General features: G+C 29.5%; 2 protein-coding genes across 2 annotated transcripts; both read left to right on the forward strand.

The window, feature by feature from the left end:
- Nucleotides 1-292: 292 nt before the first annotated feature.
- Nucleotides 293-8,644, forward strand: LOC8287692 (potassium channel AKT2/3). The gene is made up of 11 exons (XM_002529487.4): nt 293-846; nt 2,200-2,418; nt 3,741-3,899; nt 3,992-4,049; nt 5,310-5,627; nt 5,722-5,961; nt 6,347-6,664; nt 6,749-6,937; nt 7,237-7,312; nt 7,458-8,033; nt 8,362-8,644. Exons 1-11 carry the CDS (start codon nt 587-589, stop codon nt 8,490-8,492), a joined length of 2,544 nt encoding a protein of 847 aa, XP_002529533.2. The 5' UTR covers nt 293-586; the 3' UTR covers nt 8,493-8,644.
- Nucleotides 8,645-16,932: 8,288 nt separating this feature from the next.
- On the forward strand, nt 16,933-18,591 carry LOC8287694. The gene is made up of 2 exons (XM_002529486.3): nt 16,933-17,646; nt 17,742-18,591. The coding sequence occupies exons 1-2, from the start codon at nt 17,284-17,286 to the stop codon at nt 18,336-18,338; spliced, it is 960 nt and encodes a 319-aa protein (XP_002529532.1). The 5' UTR covers nt 16,933-17,283; the 3' UTR covers nt 18,339-18,591.
- Nucleotides 18,592-18,651: the final 60 nt, after the last annotated feature.

Genomic DNA, 18,651 nt, shown 5'->3' on the forward strand with positions numbered 1-18,651 from the left:
TATATATATATATATATATATATATGTGCTGTGAATTGACCATATTGGAGTCGTGATACTTTTCTCTCGCATGAAAAGAATACGTGTTATAGTAAGTGACAAAGTTTGGGATCATTATGGTTGTAACATCAAACAATGATATTGGAATTATTATAGGAGAGAGAGAGAGAGATATAGTAGTTGGGGGCAAGAAGGCAGGCCATAATGGTCCTAACCACACACACCCACATAATAAGAAGGGCAAAAATGTATTGCAAACCCCACCATTTTCTATTCAAGACCTTATCACAAAACCCATCAATCAATGCAAGTGTTTCCATTTAACCCCTGGCTATATTTTTGCCCCCTGAAGAAACACCCTCCTTCCAATTCATTTCCAATAAGCCAACCAATTTACTAGGCTACCTAGTGCTTCTCTAAATAGGACCACATGCACCACTACTCTTCTGATCCCATCACATAATGTCATCAACAAAGACAATCTTATGTCCTTCCCATTTATCTTCTCCCTCGCTTCAAACTATTCATTCTTTCTTTCCAAGCATTTTCTGTTTCATACGCAGTTAAGAATAATTTGTTGTAGAGAATGGAAATGAAATCATTTGCTCTAACAAGCCATCTTCAGCTATCTTCATCCTCTACCATGAAAAGAAGCTCCTGGAAAGACTACCATGGAGAGACAGAAAGCAACACTACTGCAACTCACCAGGAAGAAGATGATGACACTTCTCTTTCACTTTCTAGCTTGTCCAAGATCATTCTTCCTCCTCTGGGTGTTTCAAGCTACAACAATAATCCTATAGAGACTAGAGGCTGGATCATTTCTCCTATGGATTCAAGATACAGGTAACACAGCTTTATGGAAGTTTTCTTTTATAGACTGTTAAACCATCAGACTAGAATCTCGTACTGCATATCATGAACTTGAAAAGAAAGAAAAGGAAGTTTTACCTGTAATGACAAAAACATTCCACCATTATTATTAGCTTTCTCCTTTTTTCTTTTCATTTTTTGTTTTTGTAGGTGAAACATAAGTAGTTGAGACATGGAAGGTGTGCTTGTGGTAACTCTGTTACATAGCTAGGGACATCAGCAAAGCAATTATTTTATGACCATGTGTTTAGTTACTTCACTTACTCTGATTCTTGTTTTTATAAGCATGAATACATAGATGCTTGTTACAGGTACACAGACTTTGTATATATATATATGTGTGTGAGTTTAATAAGACTTGCTAATTTTTCTGAGTCCATAATACATATTTTTTGATATATGATAAGTCAAAGCACAGTCGTTTTCTGTAGAAACACATGTATCAAGTGGTGAATGTACTAGCTAGCCTAATTATTTAGGCAGCTAAAATTATGCATAGTACTAATGAACACTACATATGATCCGATTATTATGGTGAGAAATTATTTAAAATTAATAAATTAATTAACTATACAAAAGTATTTTTTTTTTTATGCCAGAAATTGGCAACATCTTTAATGACACACTAACAATTTGTTTGGCTAAATGCTTTACCACAATTACCAAATGTTTTACCATAATTAGCTCTTTTCTTTTCTTTTTTTATTTGGCAGAACTTTGACAAATGTCAGCTTCAGCTTTGTATTGCTACTTGGATAAGTTAGTTTTCCAAATTCCTAATATTTTCTTATTTTCCACCTCTGCTTTCTTTCTTAATTACCTTTTATTAGAGTTCGAATTTAAAATTTTATCTAAATTGAAATATACACATATTACTATATTAAATCCCAGATGCTTTTTATATTTTTATTTTTATTTAATGATATCATGCAGACTAATTTTTAATATTAGATTAATTTGCTTTGTGGCCCCTCCAACAAATACAATTTAATTAAGGCAACAATATCATTCTTTTTAAATAAAAAAACATGTAACTCTAACCGACACATAAAACACTTCAAATGTAATAGAAAACTGAACAAAAGTAGCAAAATGTTCTGATTTTTTGTATATGGCTTAAATTGAAAGTGCTTTCTCCTTATCTAGCTTTCCTTAGACATGTAGTAGAAGACAATAATGAGAGAAATACGACAGAAAAATTGATTTAGATGATAAAAAAATGGCTTAATTGGTAAGACCAAAATATATAAATAAATAAGAACCAAAAGAGATTTACTATGTTGAGTGAGTGTTAATTATTTATGTTATTATTATTTTTTTGGGCAGGTGGTGGGGGTCATTTATGGTGCTTCTGGTAGCATATTCTGCATGGGTATACCCATTTGAAGTTGCATTTCTCAACTCATCTCCAAACAAAAGACTATACATTGCAGACAACATTGTTGACCTGTTTTTTGCCATTGATATTGTCTTGACATTCTTTGTTGCTTACATTGATTCAAGAACCCAGCTTATGGTTCGTGACAGAAAAAAGATTGCTACAAGGTTAGTATCACTCTCTTAAGATGGCCATTTTTTCTTTTCTTTTTATTTAAAGAAGATTGTAATCAAGTCAGAAAATAATTACAAGAAAATGTTCATTGATTTGAAACAAAAAGAAAATTGGATTTTCCAAAATTAATATATAGTAAAAATTTGCTTTAATATAATATAAAATACACTAAGGTAATGGAAAATGTTTTCTTTTTTTCTTTTCTTAAGAAAAAGAAAAGAATTCATATACTTTAAGCTAAACTTATAAGATCTTTGTAAAAAGTATGTCATCTTTTGTCTTGTATCCTTTGATAACTTTCTTTTCTTTTGACTTATATGTCTCACTCTCATCGTCACTCTTTTGCTTTCTTCTTTTATCTTTCTCTTTCTTAAAAAAAAAAAAATTATTACCCAACAGTCTTATCTCATATAAAGAAAGATTAAAAGAAAAAAAAAAGTTGAATTCGACATAATTTGATAAGTTTTATAAAATAAAGGATCATTCACAAATAGATTATTAAATTGGGTACTATATCATATGATACATCCTTTATACCTTTCTATAATGTGGAAAGAATATTTGAAGTACTGTTCAGGCTTTGCTTTTGAAAAGACTTTCTCCTGTTTCTTCCTTTTGGTTCTTTTGCCTTTATTTGCATGAATTATTTGGCTTTTGACCCACCATAAAGATTATATATATATATATATATATGATTCTACTATCTCTATATTTACAGCAATATTCACATTCTTGCAAATCCTACTTTTGCGAATGCCACTGAATGATCAAAACAAAACAACTCAATTTCTTTTTACTTAATTTTACTAGTGTTTATCAAAGTAATAATTCTATTTTGATTTGATAGTTTCATTGTAGTTTCTGTCTCAATTATAAAATTTACTAATTAGCGTGTGCCTTTACATATGTGGTACCTAATTGTAATATATTAAAAGCTTTCGTTGAAATTGCAAAAAATAGTTTTAAACAAAATTAAATTATTTGAGTGATTAGTTTCTTTTTTGAGGGGAAAACAATTGGCTTGTTGGTATAGATAATATAACTTTATGGCAAGTGATCTTATGTTAAGAAAACACTAAAATATGCTAATTTTTCATTCTTATTCTGACTAATATCGAAAGAGTTTCTAAAAGATATTTATTAGAAACATTAACAAAATTCTCTTATTAACTCTTTATTTTATATCTCATAGTTAGAGCAATTGGGTTCGAAACCCCTCTCTTATAATCCGCTACAACTATTTCAAAAATATTGATTGGATAATAATTTTGTGGGTATAATTAACACTAAATTGATGAAAATTTAATGTAAATAGGTACCTATCAACATGGTTCTTGATGGATGTGGCATCCACTATTCCATTTGAGGCATTGGCCTATTTGTTCACTGGCACACAAAAATTGGCTCTCTCTTACTCTTTACTGGGTATCCTCCGATTTTGGCGTCTCAGGCGAGTTAAGCAGCTCTTCACTAGGTATGTTATCTATGCTACCCATCTTCATATATATATATATATATATATAAACACCTAAGTGTTAATTGCAAACCCTTTCCTTTTTATTGCAGGCTGGAGAAGGATATCAGGTTTAGCTACTTCCGGATCCGATGTGCTAGACTACTGTGTGTGAGTGAATATAGTCTAGTCATAAAATAAATTTTGTTTGTCCTTTAGGGTTTATCTTTTAAAATCTTTTTAACCCATAAATTTATGGTGAATTTCCTTTTTATGTAGTGTTTGGTTGAAATTCATAAAATTTATGAAATTTATTTATAAATCTAAAATTTATATGACTTTAAATAGAAAAATAGTTAATTTAGTATTCCAGATAATCAAATTTGTGTGGAATTGGTTATAACTAAACTAAATTTTAACAAAATATGTAGAATTTTCAAATGAATTCCATATTAATAAGTCAATACATTTTATAACATCAAAATATATTTTTTTTAACTTTATCAATTCCATTTTATTTTTTCTCTCATGTATTTTTCTCAAATTATATAAATTCTTTTATAAATTTCAATCAAACATAGCCTGATATATACTTTAGTATAATTATAATAATTTTTATTTATTAAAATTCAGTGAATTTGAAAGCTATATAATAAGAATTTGTAATCTTTTTTATTTTTACAATAAAAATGATAATTCCTTCAAGTAGTAAGATTTATTGCGATTGACAGCATGGGTAAAATTTTGTTTCATCATGAATTTGTACTTTCTTTAGGTTAATACATTATGATTAAAAATATATAAAATAATCTAAAGAGTTCTGGGCCCAATGGGTCCTTAATTCATTCAGATAGACATTTTTTCCAGAACAAAACAGACTTTAGAGAATTGGAAAAGGCCCAACCTTTGTATGCCAAGCTAACAACACCAATTACCAGAGCCCCAACAGCTTGACAAACAGCAGGGATCCTGATGATCATCTTAATAATTGTATGCATAGTAACATTTCTAGGGATAAAAAATAGAATGGAAAAAATGTTGCCTTTTTTCAGAGCATGAAAAAACAAAAATCCCATGGAAAAGGAATCCCACTATAATCAACAATGATTCAAGGGTTAGAACCAGGAAAGTAGGAATTTTGATCATTCAAAATAAAATAAGACAGATACTTTATGATACTATATGTTATATATATATATATATAGATAGATAATTGTGATAATTGGCAATATGTCAATAGTTAATAGGTAGGAAAAGCTTAGTTGTGAACTTATGGCTCATAGCATGACTGCCAAACAACTAGTGGAATTGAAAAATTGATGGGTGGGAGAGGTTGGACCAATGGCTTAGTGGCTATAGCAGAATAACTATTGCCTAATCCTGTTTGCTATTGGCCAAAGTCACTTGAAAGAAGCATTTCATGTTGTGCAGGTGACACTGTTTCTAGTGCATTGTGCTGGTTGCTTGTACTACTTGCTAGCTGATAGATATCCACACCAAGGAAGGACATGGATAGGTGCAGTCATCCCGAATTTCAGAGAAACAAGCCTTTGGATTAGATATATTTCAGCTATGTACTGGTCAATCACCACCATGACAACAGTTGGTTATGGAGACCTTCATGCTGTTAACACCATGGAAATGATCTTTATCATTTTCTATATGCTGTTCAACCTTGGGCTAACTGCTTATTTGATCGGCAACATGACCAATTTAGTTGTCGAAGGAACTCGCAGGACCATGGAATTTGTGAGTATTTATTCACTTTGGGTGCCTTGTCGGTGGAAATGCAAGTGTGAGGATATATTTACTATATTGGTTTTTGATGGGGTTATTTTTGCAGAGGAATAGCATTGAAGCAGCATCAAATTTCGTGTGCAGAAACCGATTGCCTCGAAGATTGAAAGACCAGATTTTGGCTTATATGTGTTTGAGATTTAAGGCTGAGAGTTTGAATCAGAATCATTTGATTGAACAGTTACCAAAATCTATCTGCAAAAGCATCTGTCAGCATTTGTTCTTGCCAACAGTGGAGAAGGTCTATCTTTTCAAGGGTGTCTCCAGGGAAATACTCATGCTCTTGGCAAGTATTCTTCTTCTTCTTCTTCTTCTTCTTCATCCACTGATTATAGCTGCCAAAATTCTAGGTAAATTTTCAAGTCAGATTATAATCATTTCCATATAAAATTTCAAGGTAATCAAGCACTCAAGATGGATAAAATGCACAATGTCATGAGAAAGTAGTACTATGCTTAGCTGATAGATATGCAGGAAATCCCTTGTAAGGAGACGCCCTTTTCTAATGACCCTTTTTCTATGTTTTCTTATTTGCAAATTGCTTGAATATGTACAATTCAATGTGACAGACTGATCTACTTAAGTTGTAATTCTTAAAGTTGTTAAGACTCTGAGATAAGAATGAACACGAAAGTATTGAAATCTCTAACAGTATGATCCAAAATGATTAGGTTGCGGAGATGAAGGCTGAGTACATTCCACCCAGAGAAGATGTCATAATGCAAAACGAAGCCCCTGATGATGTTTATATAGTTGTATCAGGAGAGGTAGAAATCATAGATTCAGACCTTGAAAAAGAGCGCGTAGTGGGAACTTTGCAGTGCGGAGACATGTTTGGAGATGTTGGTGCACTGTGCTGCAGGCCCCAGAGCTTCACGTTTCGAACCAAGACGCTCTCGCAACTCCTGAGACTCAAAACTAGTTCTCTGATTGAAGCTATGCAAACAAGACAACATGATTATATAGCTATAATGAAGAACTTCCTTCAGGTTTTTCTACTGTAAATTTTAAGTGAATTTGGCAACTTTTCTCCCCAACTTTTCATTTTTTTTACTCAATGTATTACATTGCAGCATCACAAAACGCTAAAGGATTTGAAGGTTGGAGAGTTTCCATTTGAGAGTGGAGAAGAAGATGGTGATCCAAACATGGCTTCTAACTTGCTGACTGTAGCCAGCACAGGCAATGCTGCTTTTCTTGAAGAACTTCTCAAGGCAAAATTAGACCCTGATATTGGAGACTCCAAGGGAAGAACCCCTTTGGTATGCTCCTATATATTTAACTCTATCCATGTTTATAAGTTCTTGGACTTGATCAGAATACAAAGGGAAATGTTCACAATTTTCATGCTTTTCTGCTTTAACTTAATCATGGAAAAAATTGAAACCCATGAATATGAGTGTGTTAGTGCAATTGTCTTGGAAGTTTTCTCTAGGCTGGAGGCTAGAGCAAAGCCTGCAGAATTTAGATTTCTAAAACTAAAGAGCTGAAAAAGAACAGAGAACAGGACAATCAACAACGGAAGAAGAATTAATCATTGATATGTTTTCTGTTGCACCAGCACATTGCAGCATCAAAAGGGCATGAAGAATGTGTAATGGTACTCTTAAGACATGGATGCAACATACACTTGAGAGGTAACAACACATTCACAATTTCATAAACTCCCAAAACTCTTTTTTCTGCCAATGCATTTTTCTCTTGCCCGTTAACTAATTGTCGTCAGATGTATTGCCTAGCATTTTCTGTTCTTCCTGAATTTTCTTACTTAATGTATTACAGATATTAACGGTAACACTGCCTTATGGGATGCTCTTTCATCAAAGCACCAAACCATATTCAGAATCCTCCATCATTTCGCGAGCATTTCTGACCCCCAGACTGCTGGTGATCTCTTATGCACTGCTGCAAAAAGAAATGATCTGACAATGATGAAAGAGCTTCTCAAACATGGATTAAACGTCGACGCAAAGGATCGCCAAGGAAAAACAGCAATACAAATAGCCATGGCAGAAAAATATGTAGACATGGTAGACTTGCTAGTAATGAATGGTGCAGATGTCACAGCATCAAACACGTACGAATTTTCTTCAACAACATTGAACGAAATGCTGAAAAAGAGAGAGATCGGACACCGGATTACAGTGCCGGACACTGTAACAAGTGATGAAGTTATTCTAAAGAGAGATGAAGGGGAGCAAGAATGCAACTCCTGCGGAAAATCTGATGAATTGAAATGTATCATAAGGGTGAGTATATATAAGGGTCATCCTTTGGTTAGGAAACAGGCCTGTTGCAAGGAACCTGGGAGATTAATCAGATTGCCAGATTCATTAGAGGAGCTCAAGAGAATTGCAGGTAATATTTTCTCCATTCACATATCGGTTTGTTTCCTGCTCTTCTGATACACAAATGATAGTTGGCTTCAACCTCCCACATTAGCAGTAATAAAATGTAGAGTGCACGTGTGAGGGATATAAAGGTTAGCCTGTCATTTCAAAATTGCCATAGTTTTAAGGTGTGTAAATGTCCTTTCTGTTTATTTCAAAAAATTTTGTTGAATTTTCATGAAGCTTACCATGCAATAAATTTGCACTATTCATTATACGCATCATTTCTTTTAATATGTGAGGAGAAGAGATTAGCAAGTTTGACTTCATATTATTAATTTTGTGTGGTTTTACAGGTGACAAGTTTGGATTTGATGCAAGAAATGCAATGGTAACAGATGTAGAAGGTTCAGTAATTGACTCTATTGAAGTGATTAGAGATAATGATAAGCTTTTCATAGCTGAAGATCCATATTCCTCTGTGTAACCAAACATTGCAAGTGACTTGATTCTGTTTGGAATATGAGCAATCATACCAAACTCCATTTTTAGAAATAGAAGCTTAGCTCTCTAATGCTTATACAAGTGATCACTCATCCCACATAATCAATTAATGGGAAGCATTAGCATTTTCTTTCATTGTTGATTTCGCTTTCTTGGTTGGATATCCCGGTATGCTTATGTTTTTCTCATCTTATCTTGATGATCAAATCTTTGTTGATTGATTAATTCACTAATATTCCTTTTCAATTGCGACCGTAGTTTATATAATTTACCCTAAAAATGACAAATATGGAAAAAATAATAATTATTAATTTGATATTATATGGGTGGTATCGGTATTATAATATTAGGTCGTACAGTAAAAGTTAATATATCAATAGCATTACTCTTGAGATCTAAATCAAGTGGTAAGAATATTTGTTCTTAGAAGATGAAGGTTTTAAGTTCAAATTTTTATTTATACACTAAATGGGTTTTTATTTACTCCCATTATATAGCTCACGATTTATAAAGCCTTGTATAAATGAAAATAGAAAAAATGTTTGAAATATTTATATTTTTTACTTTTTTTATTAAATTTATGGTAATTTTTATTTTTTTATTTTCATTGTGTTAAATTATCAAAAATTATAATTTTTTATATTTTTTATTTTTAAATAAAACAACGGAAAAATAACCACTTAAACAAAAGGTTTGGATGGTCCCTTTAATCTTACTATCTGTTTTTATAGGAACAATATTTGTCTTTGTCTTCATTCATCTATAGATTATTGTTAAGGATTTTGTATCTTCGTATGCTGCTTGTTTGCTTTCTTAATGAACCTTCTTTTCTTCTATAAAAGAAAGAAAAAGAAAAACAGACAAACACAATCTTGATTTCAAGAAATTAATAATGTATTAAGAATTATGTTCTAGAATCTCTCCTCCTCCAACTTTTTCCTTTTCTTTTTCAAAATGAATAACTTCTAGATTCTCAAGAAACATTTTAATCTAGAGAGATTGAATATTGGAAGATATAATTCATTTTATTAAATCTATATACTATTACTTCATTTTAAAATTATAATATATTTATTATGTTAGTTGGACATTTTAAATTAAAATTGACTTTTCTAAATTTAATTACATGAAATGTAGTATAACGTTAATATATACATGAAGGAATTAATATTTTCTGAGAAAACCTCCTAATATGACAAGAAATACAATTGAAAGTAAAGTTATAATGGTAAAGAACTTATAAAATAGGAAGAGATTTGTTTCCTTCTATATGCCCGACAAGATGAAGCTCTTGGAGGAGATGTCAATCTTGTCTTGCAGTAGAACCTACTAACCAAGCTTGAAAGAATGGCTTCATCAAAGCATCAACAAGTTGATCAGCCAAGGTGATATGAGCAACTCGAAGAGCTTCGATTTGAACTTTGTCTCAGATAAAATGATAATCAAGTGTCACATGCTTCATGCCTAAATGAAAGACCGGATTTAAACAGAGCTGAGTGGCACCAACATTGTCACAGTAAATAACAGGTGAGGTCCATAGTGATATACCGAGCTTAATGAGTAATGAGCAAACCCAAGACACTTCAGTTGCAGTGAAGGCAACCGACCTGTATTCAGCTTCAATCGATGACCAAGCAATTCTGCATTGTTTCTTTGAGCTCCAAGAGATTGGATGCTTACCAAGATAAATTATATAAGCACTAGTAGAGCTATGGTGGTCTTTGTTTACTTCCAAATCAATATCAAAGTAGGCATGAAGAATAAGAAGAGACCGAGCATGTAAGAGTAGACATGATCCATGGTGCCACATAAATAACGAAGTAGCCTCTTGTTGATTGCATTCAAGTATTCGATAATTTGGCAGTGCATGAGCTGAGAGAGTTTCCTTTTGTAAATTTTTGAATTAATTCTTGAGTTGTTTGATCAAAGCAAATTTGGATTTGATCAATATGTTTCTTCCTTGTAATTGAAGATAATCTGGATATTTTTGCTATTTCAAGGTGTTTGGCTCAGTTCTTAATGACTATTTAGGGAATATGGTAAGCAAGGAACCAATTATGCTTTGAAAATAAATCTATCATTTGAGGACACAGTGCATCTTGTAAACTTTATGCTTCAAGACTTTGACACAGTCAATGTCATTCCTGTTTGTGAAAAACAATGGTTTCAGGTCCCAGGTAATTTGGCAAGCTCCTCATATGTTGGCAGGTATAAACTGAATGCTGATGCAACATTCAGAAGTAATACTGATGCAGGCTTAGGTGCTACAATTAGAGATTGGAATGGTAAAATTGTTGGTTCGGCCTGTTCCTTTTTATGCCTTACTCTTTTGATCTAGACATAGCAAAATTCTAGTCTCTCATTTTCTTTTTCCTGACCTTTGCTCTTGATTTATATAAACATGGAAGTGGACTGTCTAAATGTGGCACAACTTTCCACCTCAGCATCCCGGATTGGCTCTTACTCTAGTCTTATGGCAGTTGACATGGAGCAAATACTCTCCTGCTGTTTTTCAAATATCATATCATGGATTCCTAGGGAAATCAATTTTGTGGATCATGCTTTAGCCTCTTTTTAGTTTATTTATTTATTTATTTATTTATTTATTTAGTAGTATAGAGTAATTTAGAACATCTCCGATAAAACATTTGCAGATGATAAAATATTATTTTAAAAATTTTAACGTATATTAGTGGTTTTAGTTTTTTTTTAATGGTTTTATTTTTTCATTGTGAACATATATTCTCCTAATTTGATTTGTTTAATTGATGAAGACAGGTATAGAGCTTTTCCTAGTAATTAAATCTCTTTCTTTCTTAAAAGAAAATACCACATATCCTTATTGGAGTAAAAAGTATGAAAGCGGTTCAATATATCTACTTATTATATACCTTCTTCTATTGAAAAAACATTATTGATGATCATAAAGAAAAGGAAATAAAATATGTACGTATATTTCAATTTCTGATATCTAAATTCTTTTGTTATATGTATTTATATTTTGACACGTAAGATTTTTGTTTTGATATATATAATTATTTTTAATATATAAAATTAAAGTTCATATATAGTTTTATGATTTTTTTATTAATTTATTCATTAATAAATTATATTCCTAATTAAATAATAACTGTAATTCTAAAAAATAGTATATTAATTATATTATAATATTGTATTAACTAATAAATTAATTATCTAATTAGATACAATTCTAATTCTATCATATCAAATAGTATATTAATTAGATTTTAGAGCTCTGCTTGTATATAAACAAATTTATTTGGCTGGGTTCAGTTTATATTAATAAAAAGAAATTAATTCATATAATTTTATTTATTCTGGTTTAATCACTTAATGGGTTCATACAGTTACTCAGCTTGAATTTATAAAATAATAAAAATAATAATAACTTAATACTAAATAATCACCTCTACATATATCTAATTAAATCTTCAAAATCCAATAGTGTTGTCATTTCAAATTATGTTGCACTTTAATAAGGTTAATAGAATGGATTTTTTTTTTCTTTTTTCTTTTTTTTTTTCTTTTCTTGTGGGATGAGAGTTTATACTTTTATAGCTTTTGAGGTATTTTCTTTTTCTTTTTCTTTTTCTTTTTTGGAGAGTAGCTTTTGGGACATTAAAATCTAAGCATATTTGGTTGACTAAGATTCTAATCCTTTATTTTTATTTTTTTATTTTTTCTTTTTTGGTTTGTGTTTTAGGATCAAACCCTATTTAGATAGTCAAGATTTCCTTTATCTTGTCTTGGTTCCTACCTTGAAATTATGTAATAGATAATTAGATACCCTTTTACCCTTTTTTTCTTTTCTAATTTGCACCTACAGGAAATATTAACCTTTGTTTCTCTTTTGTTTTTGTTTTTCATTAAATGAATAGATTTTTTACAATATTGGACAACTCCATTATTATGTATTAACCACATCATTCAGGTTTGAGAAGATCTAAAGTATATAAAATACAGCAAATTTCAGCAAAAAATTTTTAAGAAACTAATTGTTATTTATGAGATTACTCCCCCCATTTCGTACTAATTATCCTTTTTTTTTTACAGTTCATTTAGATTAACAAAGCATTTAATAGATTTAATTATTGAAGAAAACAAGCTAAATTATAATAATTTATTTATCCTATTATAGATATTGTAGAATTTATTATACATATTCTAATATAAAGAAAAAATAGAAAAGAAAAAATTAATATTGTATTATATATGTAAAAGTGACAGATAATTTAATTTTTTTTATTTGAAAAATAGACAATTAATATAAAATAAAATAAATATTATTTTATTTTTACACATTTTAATATCTAATTAATTGTAGATAACTTTTTTCCGGAACTATGTCAAGCAAATGGTTGATATATGCCGAGACATTATTTAATCTTGACACATAAAAAAATGTACACATGTTTGTTTATTTATTTATGATAAATTGGCGTTATATTAATTTATAATTTTATTTTTCTGAATTGTTATATTAATACCTTAAACAATGTGTTATTATTCTAATAAAATAATGATTCTAGTCCTAAAAAAGAGTAGACAAGTTAATAAGTTGTTTTTAATTAAATAGTAATTATTTAATATCTAAAAATATTAATTATATTATTAATATTAATATATATAAATATATTTAATATATTAAAGCTAATAAATAAAAAATATTTTCTTATTTTATATAACATATTTTTATTAGTTAATTTTTCATATAAATATTCTTTTAAAAACTAAATTTTATAAATTGAATATATTTATAATTAAAATAATAGTAATAGCACTGTAATATATGTACGGATAATTAGTATCATGTTTAAATGCTCTTAACATAAGTTTTGGATGTCACATAGTATAATTACTGCAAGAAGTGAAAAATAATTTTGAATTGAATGTAATCTACAAGTTCAAGAACCATAGGTAGAAAATTTATATTCTTAATGTATATAGTATAATTTTTATAATTCAGGATAATAATATAATATAGTCACTATTTTTCATTTAGTTTTATTTTAGTTATAAAATTTAATTTGTTTCACTTTAATTATATATTTTTAATTTTACTTACAATTAGTCACTTTACCAATAAGAAATTAACATGTTATGTTTCTATTTTTTAATTACTGTTTTTTTTATTGGTTGTTTTTATCATATGTCAATTTTTTAGTTGCAAAGTCACTAAATTGAAATAAAATAAAAATTAGATGACTGAAATAAAATAAATTAAAATTTTATGACTAAAATGAAACTAAATTAAAAAATTAAGTGACAATTTATATCATTATCTCCTATAATTCAGTTTTTTATCAAAACTATACCATAATTTGATAATTATTCATATAGATGATGCTATTTATGGATTTTGATGTATTATAAAGGTTAGCATTTGCAAATCGAAATGAATTCAAAATAAATAGGTCGAAGATATGTTGATTTCAATTAAATGCAAAAAAAGCAAGAAAAATTGCCTCTTATAGTCTTGTTTCTTTTTTACTGTCTTTTAAAACTCATCAAAGTCAAAAAAAGAAAGAAAAAATAAATAAATGAATCTTTGTGCCTAATATGGTATTAAAGCATCAACAAGACATTTGACATTATTAATATTTATGTATCAAAGAAGATAAGTAGGTAAAATGAAAGAGATGAAAAGTATATATATATATATATTAGTAGATAAAATTGTAAGCATGATGTATGGTACCACATTCTGATTTAATTATGTGAAATAAACTCCACATTATTAGTTTTTAATTTATGTGCCAAGCAAGACAAAGTAGGTAGCATGCAATAGATGAAATGTATAGACACTACTCCATAATTGTATTCATAAAGTTAGTGTTGTTATTATTATTATTATTATTATTATTATTATTATTATTTAATTGTAGTAATATAAGTTTCAATGCTCTCAGAAACAAGTAAATTATATATTAGTTGGCATTGTGAAATATAGAATTGAATTGTTTTAGGGGCAGTGATAATATTTGGAAACATCAAATAATAAATATGGGTTATCACCTAATAGCTTAATATTATGAGTTTATGAGGCTATAATCTAGTCATTGCCTCAATATGTATGTCAATCCTTTAACTTTGTCTATATATTTTAAAACTGGAAAATTTACATTAATACCTTACAGTATAGAGGGTTAACCCTTGAAGACCTATATTTTTTACTTCTATATAAATCTTAGTATTCTGAAATTTCCCTTGATGACAATTTAGTACCATATGGTTTAAAATTCATTTTTTGACCAACGATTTCCGTCACGAAAACTTAGAGGAGTAATATAAAAAGAATTCTTGTAATTCGAAACTCTTGATGATATAATTATCTATTCCAAATATACTTGTAGTTGGTCTTAAAGGGAAGCAAAATTAGTTACACCTCTTATAGCAAATCTTGAAATTTCAGCAACTTTGGACCTTATGGCTAGTCATATTTAAAATCGACTAAAAATAAGTTCAACACATTAAAAATTAGCTTAATTAAACATTCGAAATTCAAAATATAAACCCACGATCATCGAAAAAGAATTTAAAAATACTGAATCGATATATAAGAAATCATAACTTTAAAGCGCCAAACATCTAAACTATAAAGTATTAATATGAATTTTTCCAATTTAAAGTTGTGTGTCTCTCTAATTTCATAATTGAATTATAAAAAGGCATTTAGGAGAATAAAGCACAAAACTAATGTTCAACTAAATGAATATATACCTTCAAAAGAAACAAATCACAAACCATAACACCTTAGTGGGTACTAAAAGTATAATCTTATTATCTATTAAAATAGCATTTTAGGTGGTATTTCATTGATGGTGGATTAAGAAACTTAATGAACGTACGCATAGTAAACTTAATATTATATATAAAATTAACTTTCATGTACCATTTTTAGCTTATATCTTTTAATTGTTGGTAAATTATTAACATCAAAATTAATTAATAAGTGAAAAGAACTTTCAAGAATAAAATGAAAATTAAAATTCATTTATCAAGTGAGCAAATGTATAGATTAGGACCAAAGATATTATTAAAATCAATGTAATAAACCATGTCTTAATATATAAATTTAAATTCAAAACAATAGTGGCATTCTAGAAGAATTTATACTGTTTTATTTATTAATAATGATAAAGTAGTACGCTTCTATAATATTTCATATCTATTATATATATAATAAATTCATATTTGGGCTAAAAATAGAGTTAATATAAGAATTTTATTATTTAGTGGGGGGCAAACAGTAAAATTTAGGAGCAAGGAAGGAGGCAGAGGGGGCCCATGGTGGATCCGCCACTGCTTATCATATATAATATTGTCTAGAGTAAATGGGTACACATTTTTATTATTATTATTATTATTATTATTATTATTATTATTATTATTGTTATTAATAATTAAATTATTATAAATATATAAATCCGACCATTATAAAATTCGATTCTGTAAAAACAATACATGATTAAATGCAATGCCTAAAATAGAAGGTCGGGTCCTAAAGAAAAGAAAAGAAAAGAATCTACATTGTAAAAATAAAAGTTATCCCAATACACACAAACCTAAAACCTTATTTTATACCTAAAGAAATTGATTCATCACATATCTAATGAAATTTACAGTACCCAAAAAGATCTAATTTTGGAACATCAACACAACATGCATAAGTTGGCAAAAGAAAAGAAGGGTATGAAAGAAAAAGGTTGTATCCATATCTATATATTATAAGGAAAGCCATTTTGCACTAAATTCAAAAGAGGAACAAAATCAAAATGGGAGAATGAGAAGAAAGAACAAAGGAACAAGAAAAGAAGCAGAAGAAAAAAAAGAAAAAGAATCTCAGTCAAAGTAGTCAAACTTTTACAGCCCAAGAAAAACATAATCTAACATATCATAGAATAAAGAGCTTCTGCACCAACACAACATTGTTTTCATCTTTGTTTCTATAGATTGTGTTTTTGGCTATTTTTCTGATAGCTCTAGTGTTTAATATTTTTATGTATTTATTAAATTAAAATTTACAAAATTTAAATTAAATTTATATAAGAAGATTTTAACATGTAATATTTATGTAAAATTTTACTTTTATATAAATTGCTTAAATGAAAAACTTTTAAAAAAACTATAAACTTTATTTAAACAAACACATAAAGATATTAGAAAAAAAGAATTTAGACCACTATGCATTATGACTCCTTCTAATTTGTTTAAAGTTTAAAATATATTTTTTATTATTTAAATATATAATAATTATTTATGTACAATTTGGAATAATATATTAAAATTAAGTAGTGGGATAGTTCCTATATCAATATCATACAATTCAATTGTAAATCAATAAATATACACACACAAGTAAACATAAAACACAACTGAGCTCCTTTTAGAGATTGCTAGAAAGAAAGTTAAAAAGAAAATAAAATCAAAGAGAGCTCTCTAAGATTTCATATGTTTTCTTGAGTAATTAACCATTCTCTCCATTTATTTATTTTTTTCTTGCCCATATAAACAATGATAACAGCAGATTCCCAATCATCCACTCCACACTATAGGAAACACACATAATTGCACCCAACAATCCTTTTCACTATAGAAACCTGTGCTTTTAAGCTATTCACTTCCCTTTTCTTTCATTTCTTGCCTCCCTTTTTCTTCCTTTATTTTTTTAGCCCCCCTACCAATAATATAAATACATATCAATCTCCATCACCTTATTTTCACCACCATTATTAATTCTTTCCTCTTCTATAATGGATCCTTCATGCACCACCACCACTTCTGTCAATGGCTTCTACAGCTTTCTCACACGAGGGCTCGATGATCTCGACCGCTGTTTCCTTTCTAACAACTTCATGTCAATTCAGTTCCTTCAGTCTGTTCTTTCCTCTCTTCAATCTTTCCATTCCCAATTAACCATTCTGGTTCAGAGGCTTCATCTTCCTATTGGAGAGAAGTGGCTGGATGAATACATGGACGAAAGTTCAAGGCTTTGGGAAGCATGTGTTATAATGAAATCCGGAGTTTCAGGAATGGAAAATATTTACTCTTCTGGTGCTAATATAGCTTCTTCCCTTGACGGGTTCCATAATTTGAATGCACAAGTTGTTCGTCAGGTAAGTTAGTTTGCCATACTTAGCTAAACCTTAATTCATTTCAACTATATATATATATGAAGTTTTATAATGATATTGGTCTAATTGTTGTATAGGTCATTCGGGCAATCATGGGTTGCCAAAGAGAAATTCTAGTGTTAGAAGAGGATAACAAGAGCTTAATGGAAACAAGGGCTCGAGCATTGTCCCTACAATTTGATGAGAACGTATCAATAGAATCAAAGTTCAATGCGTTCAATGGTTTCAGAGGAGTTCTCTATGCAATGAGAAACGTTAGTTCATTGCTTCTAATGATATTATTTGGAGGGCTCGTGTATTGCTGGCCTGAAACAAGTTTTTGCCAGGGAGGAGGGTATGGAGGGCATGTGATATTCGGGTCATCTTTTATGGTATCAATGGCAAGATTGCAAGAAAGAGTGGCAAATGAGATGGACCAAATTGGTGGGCAACCAGGGATTATGCTTTACGAATTCAGACAAGCCAAAATAGCAATGGAAGAGCTAAAAGTAGATATGGAGAGTGTTATGGAGTATGAATCAGAACTTGAGATCCAAGACAAAGTTGACAACTTGAAGAGTTGCTTTGGGTTGTTGAGATGTGGGGTTGAGACCATAATTGGGCAGCTTGATGATTTCTTTGATGAAATAGTTGAAGGTAGAAAGAAACTTTTGGACATGTGCACTCATAGATAGATGTACATGTGCAGCCCTAGGTAGAAAGAAAGAAAGAAAGAAAGAGCTAGTAAAAAGGTTAAAAAGAAACTGCAACAATCAGTAGCTACTGCTGGCATATTGATGCCACCCTTTTTTCTTTTCTTTTTTTTCCCCTTCTTTTATTATTATTTTTTCCTTACAAGTTTCTATAAGTTTCCTTTTCCCCTTGAAGGAACTCTAGTTTTGCAGCTAGAATATACATATAATTTTTGAAGAATGGAATGTGGGTGCTTAATTTTCTAAAAAATTAAAAAATCCATAAAGATTTAATTTTGAAGAGAAAAAAAAAAAA

Source organism: Ricinus communis, chromosome 6, assembly GCF_019578655.1.
Source record: "Ricinus communis isolate WT05 ecotype wild-type chromosome 6, ASM1957865v1, whole genome shotgun sequence".
Classification (NCBI taxonomy): Eukaryota; Viridiplantae; Streptophyta; class Magnoliopsida; order Malpighiales; family Euphorbiaceae; genus Ricinus; species Ricinus communis.

Coding starts and splice junctions, on each gene's coding strand:
- LOC8287694 (XM_002529486.3), top strand. CDS start 17,284: ATGGATCCTTCATGCACCACCACCACTTCTGTCAATGGCTTCTACAGC. Junction 17,647..17,741: donor ATGCACAAGTTGTTCGTCAG/GTAAGTTAGTTT, acceptor ATTGTTGTATAG/GTCATTCGGGCAATCATGGG.
- LOC8287692 (XM_002529487.4), top strand. CDS start 587: ATGGAAATGAAATCATTTGCTCTAACAAGCCATCTTCAGCTATCTTCA. Junction 2,419..3,740: donor AGAAAAAAGATTGCTACAAG/GTTAGTATCACT, acceptor TAATGTAAATAG/GTACCTATCAACATGGTTCT. Junction 6,938..7,236: donor CCAAGGGAAGAACCCCTTTG/GTATGCTCCTAT, acceptor CTGTTGCACCAG/CACATTGCAGCATCAAAAGG.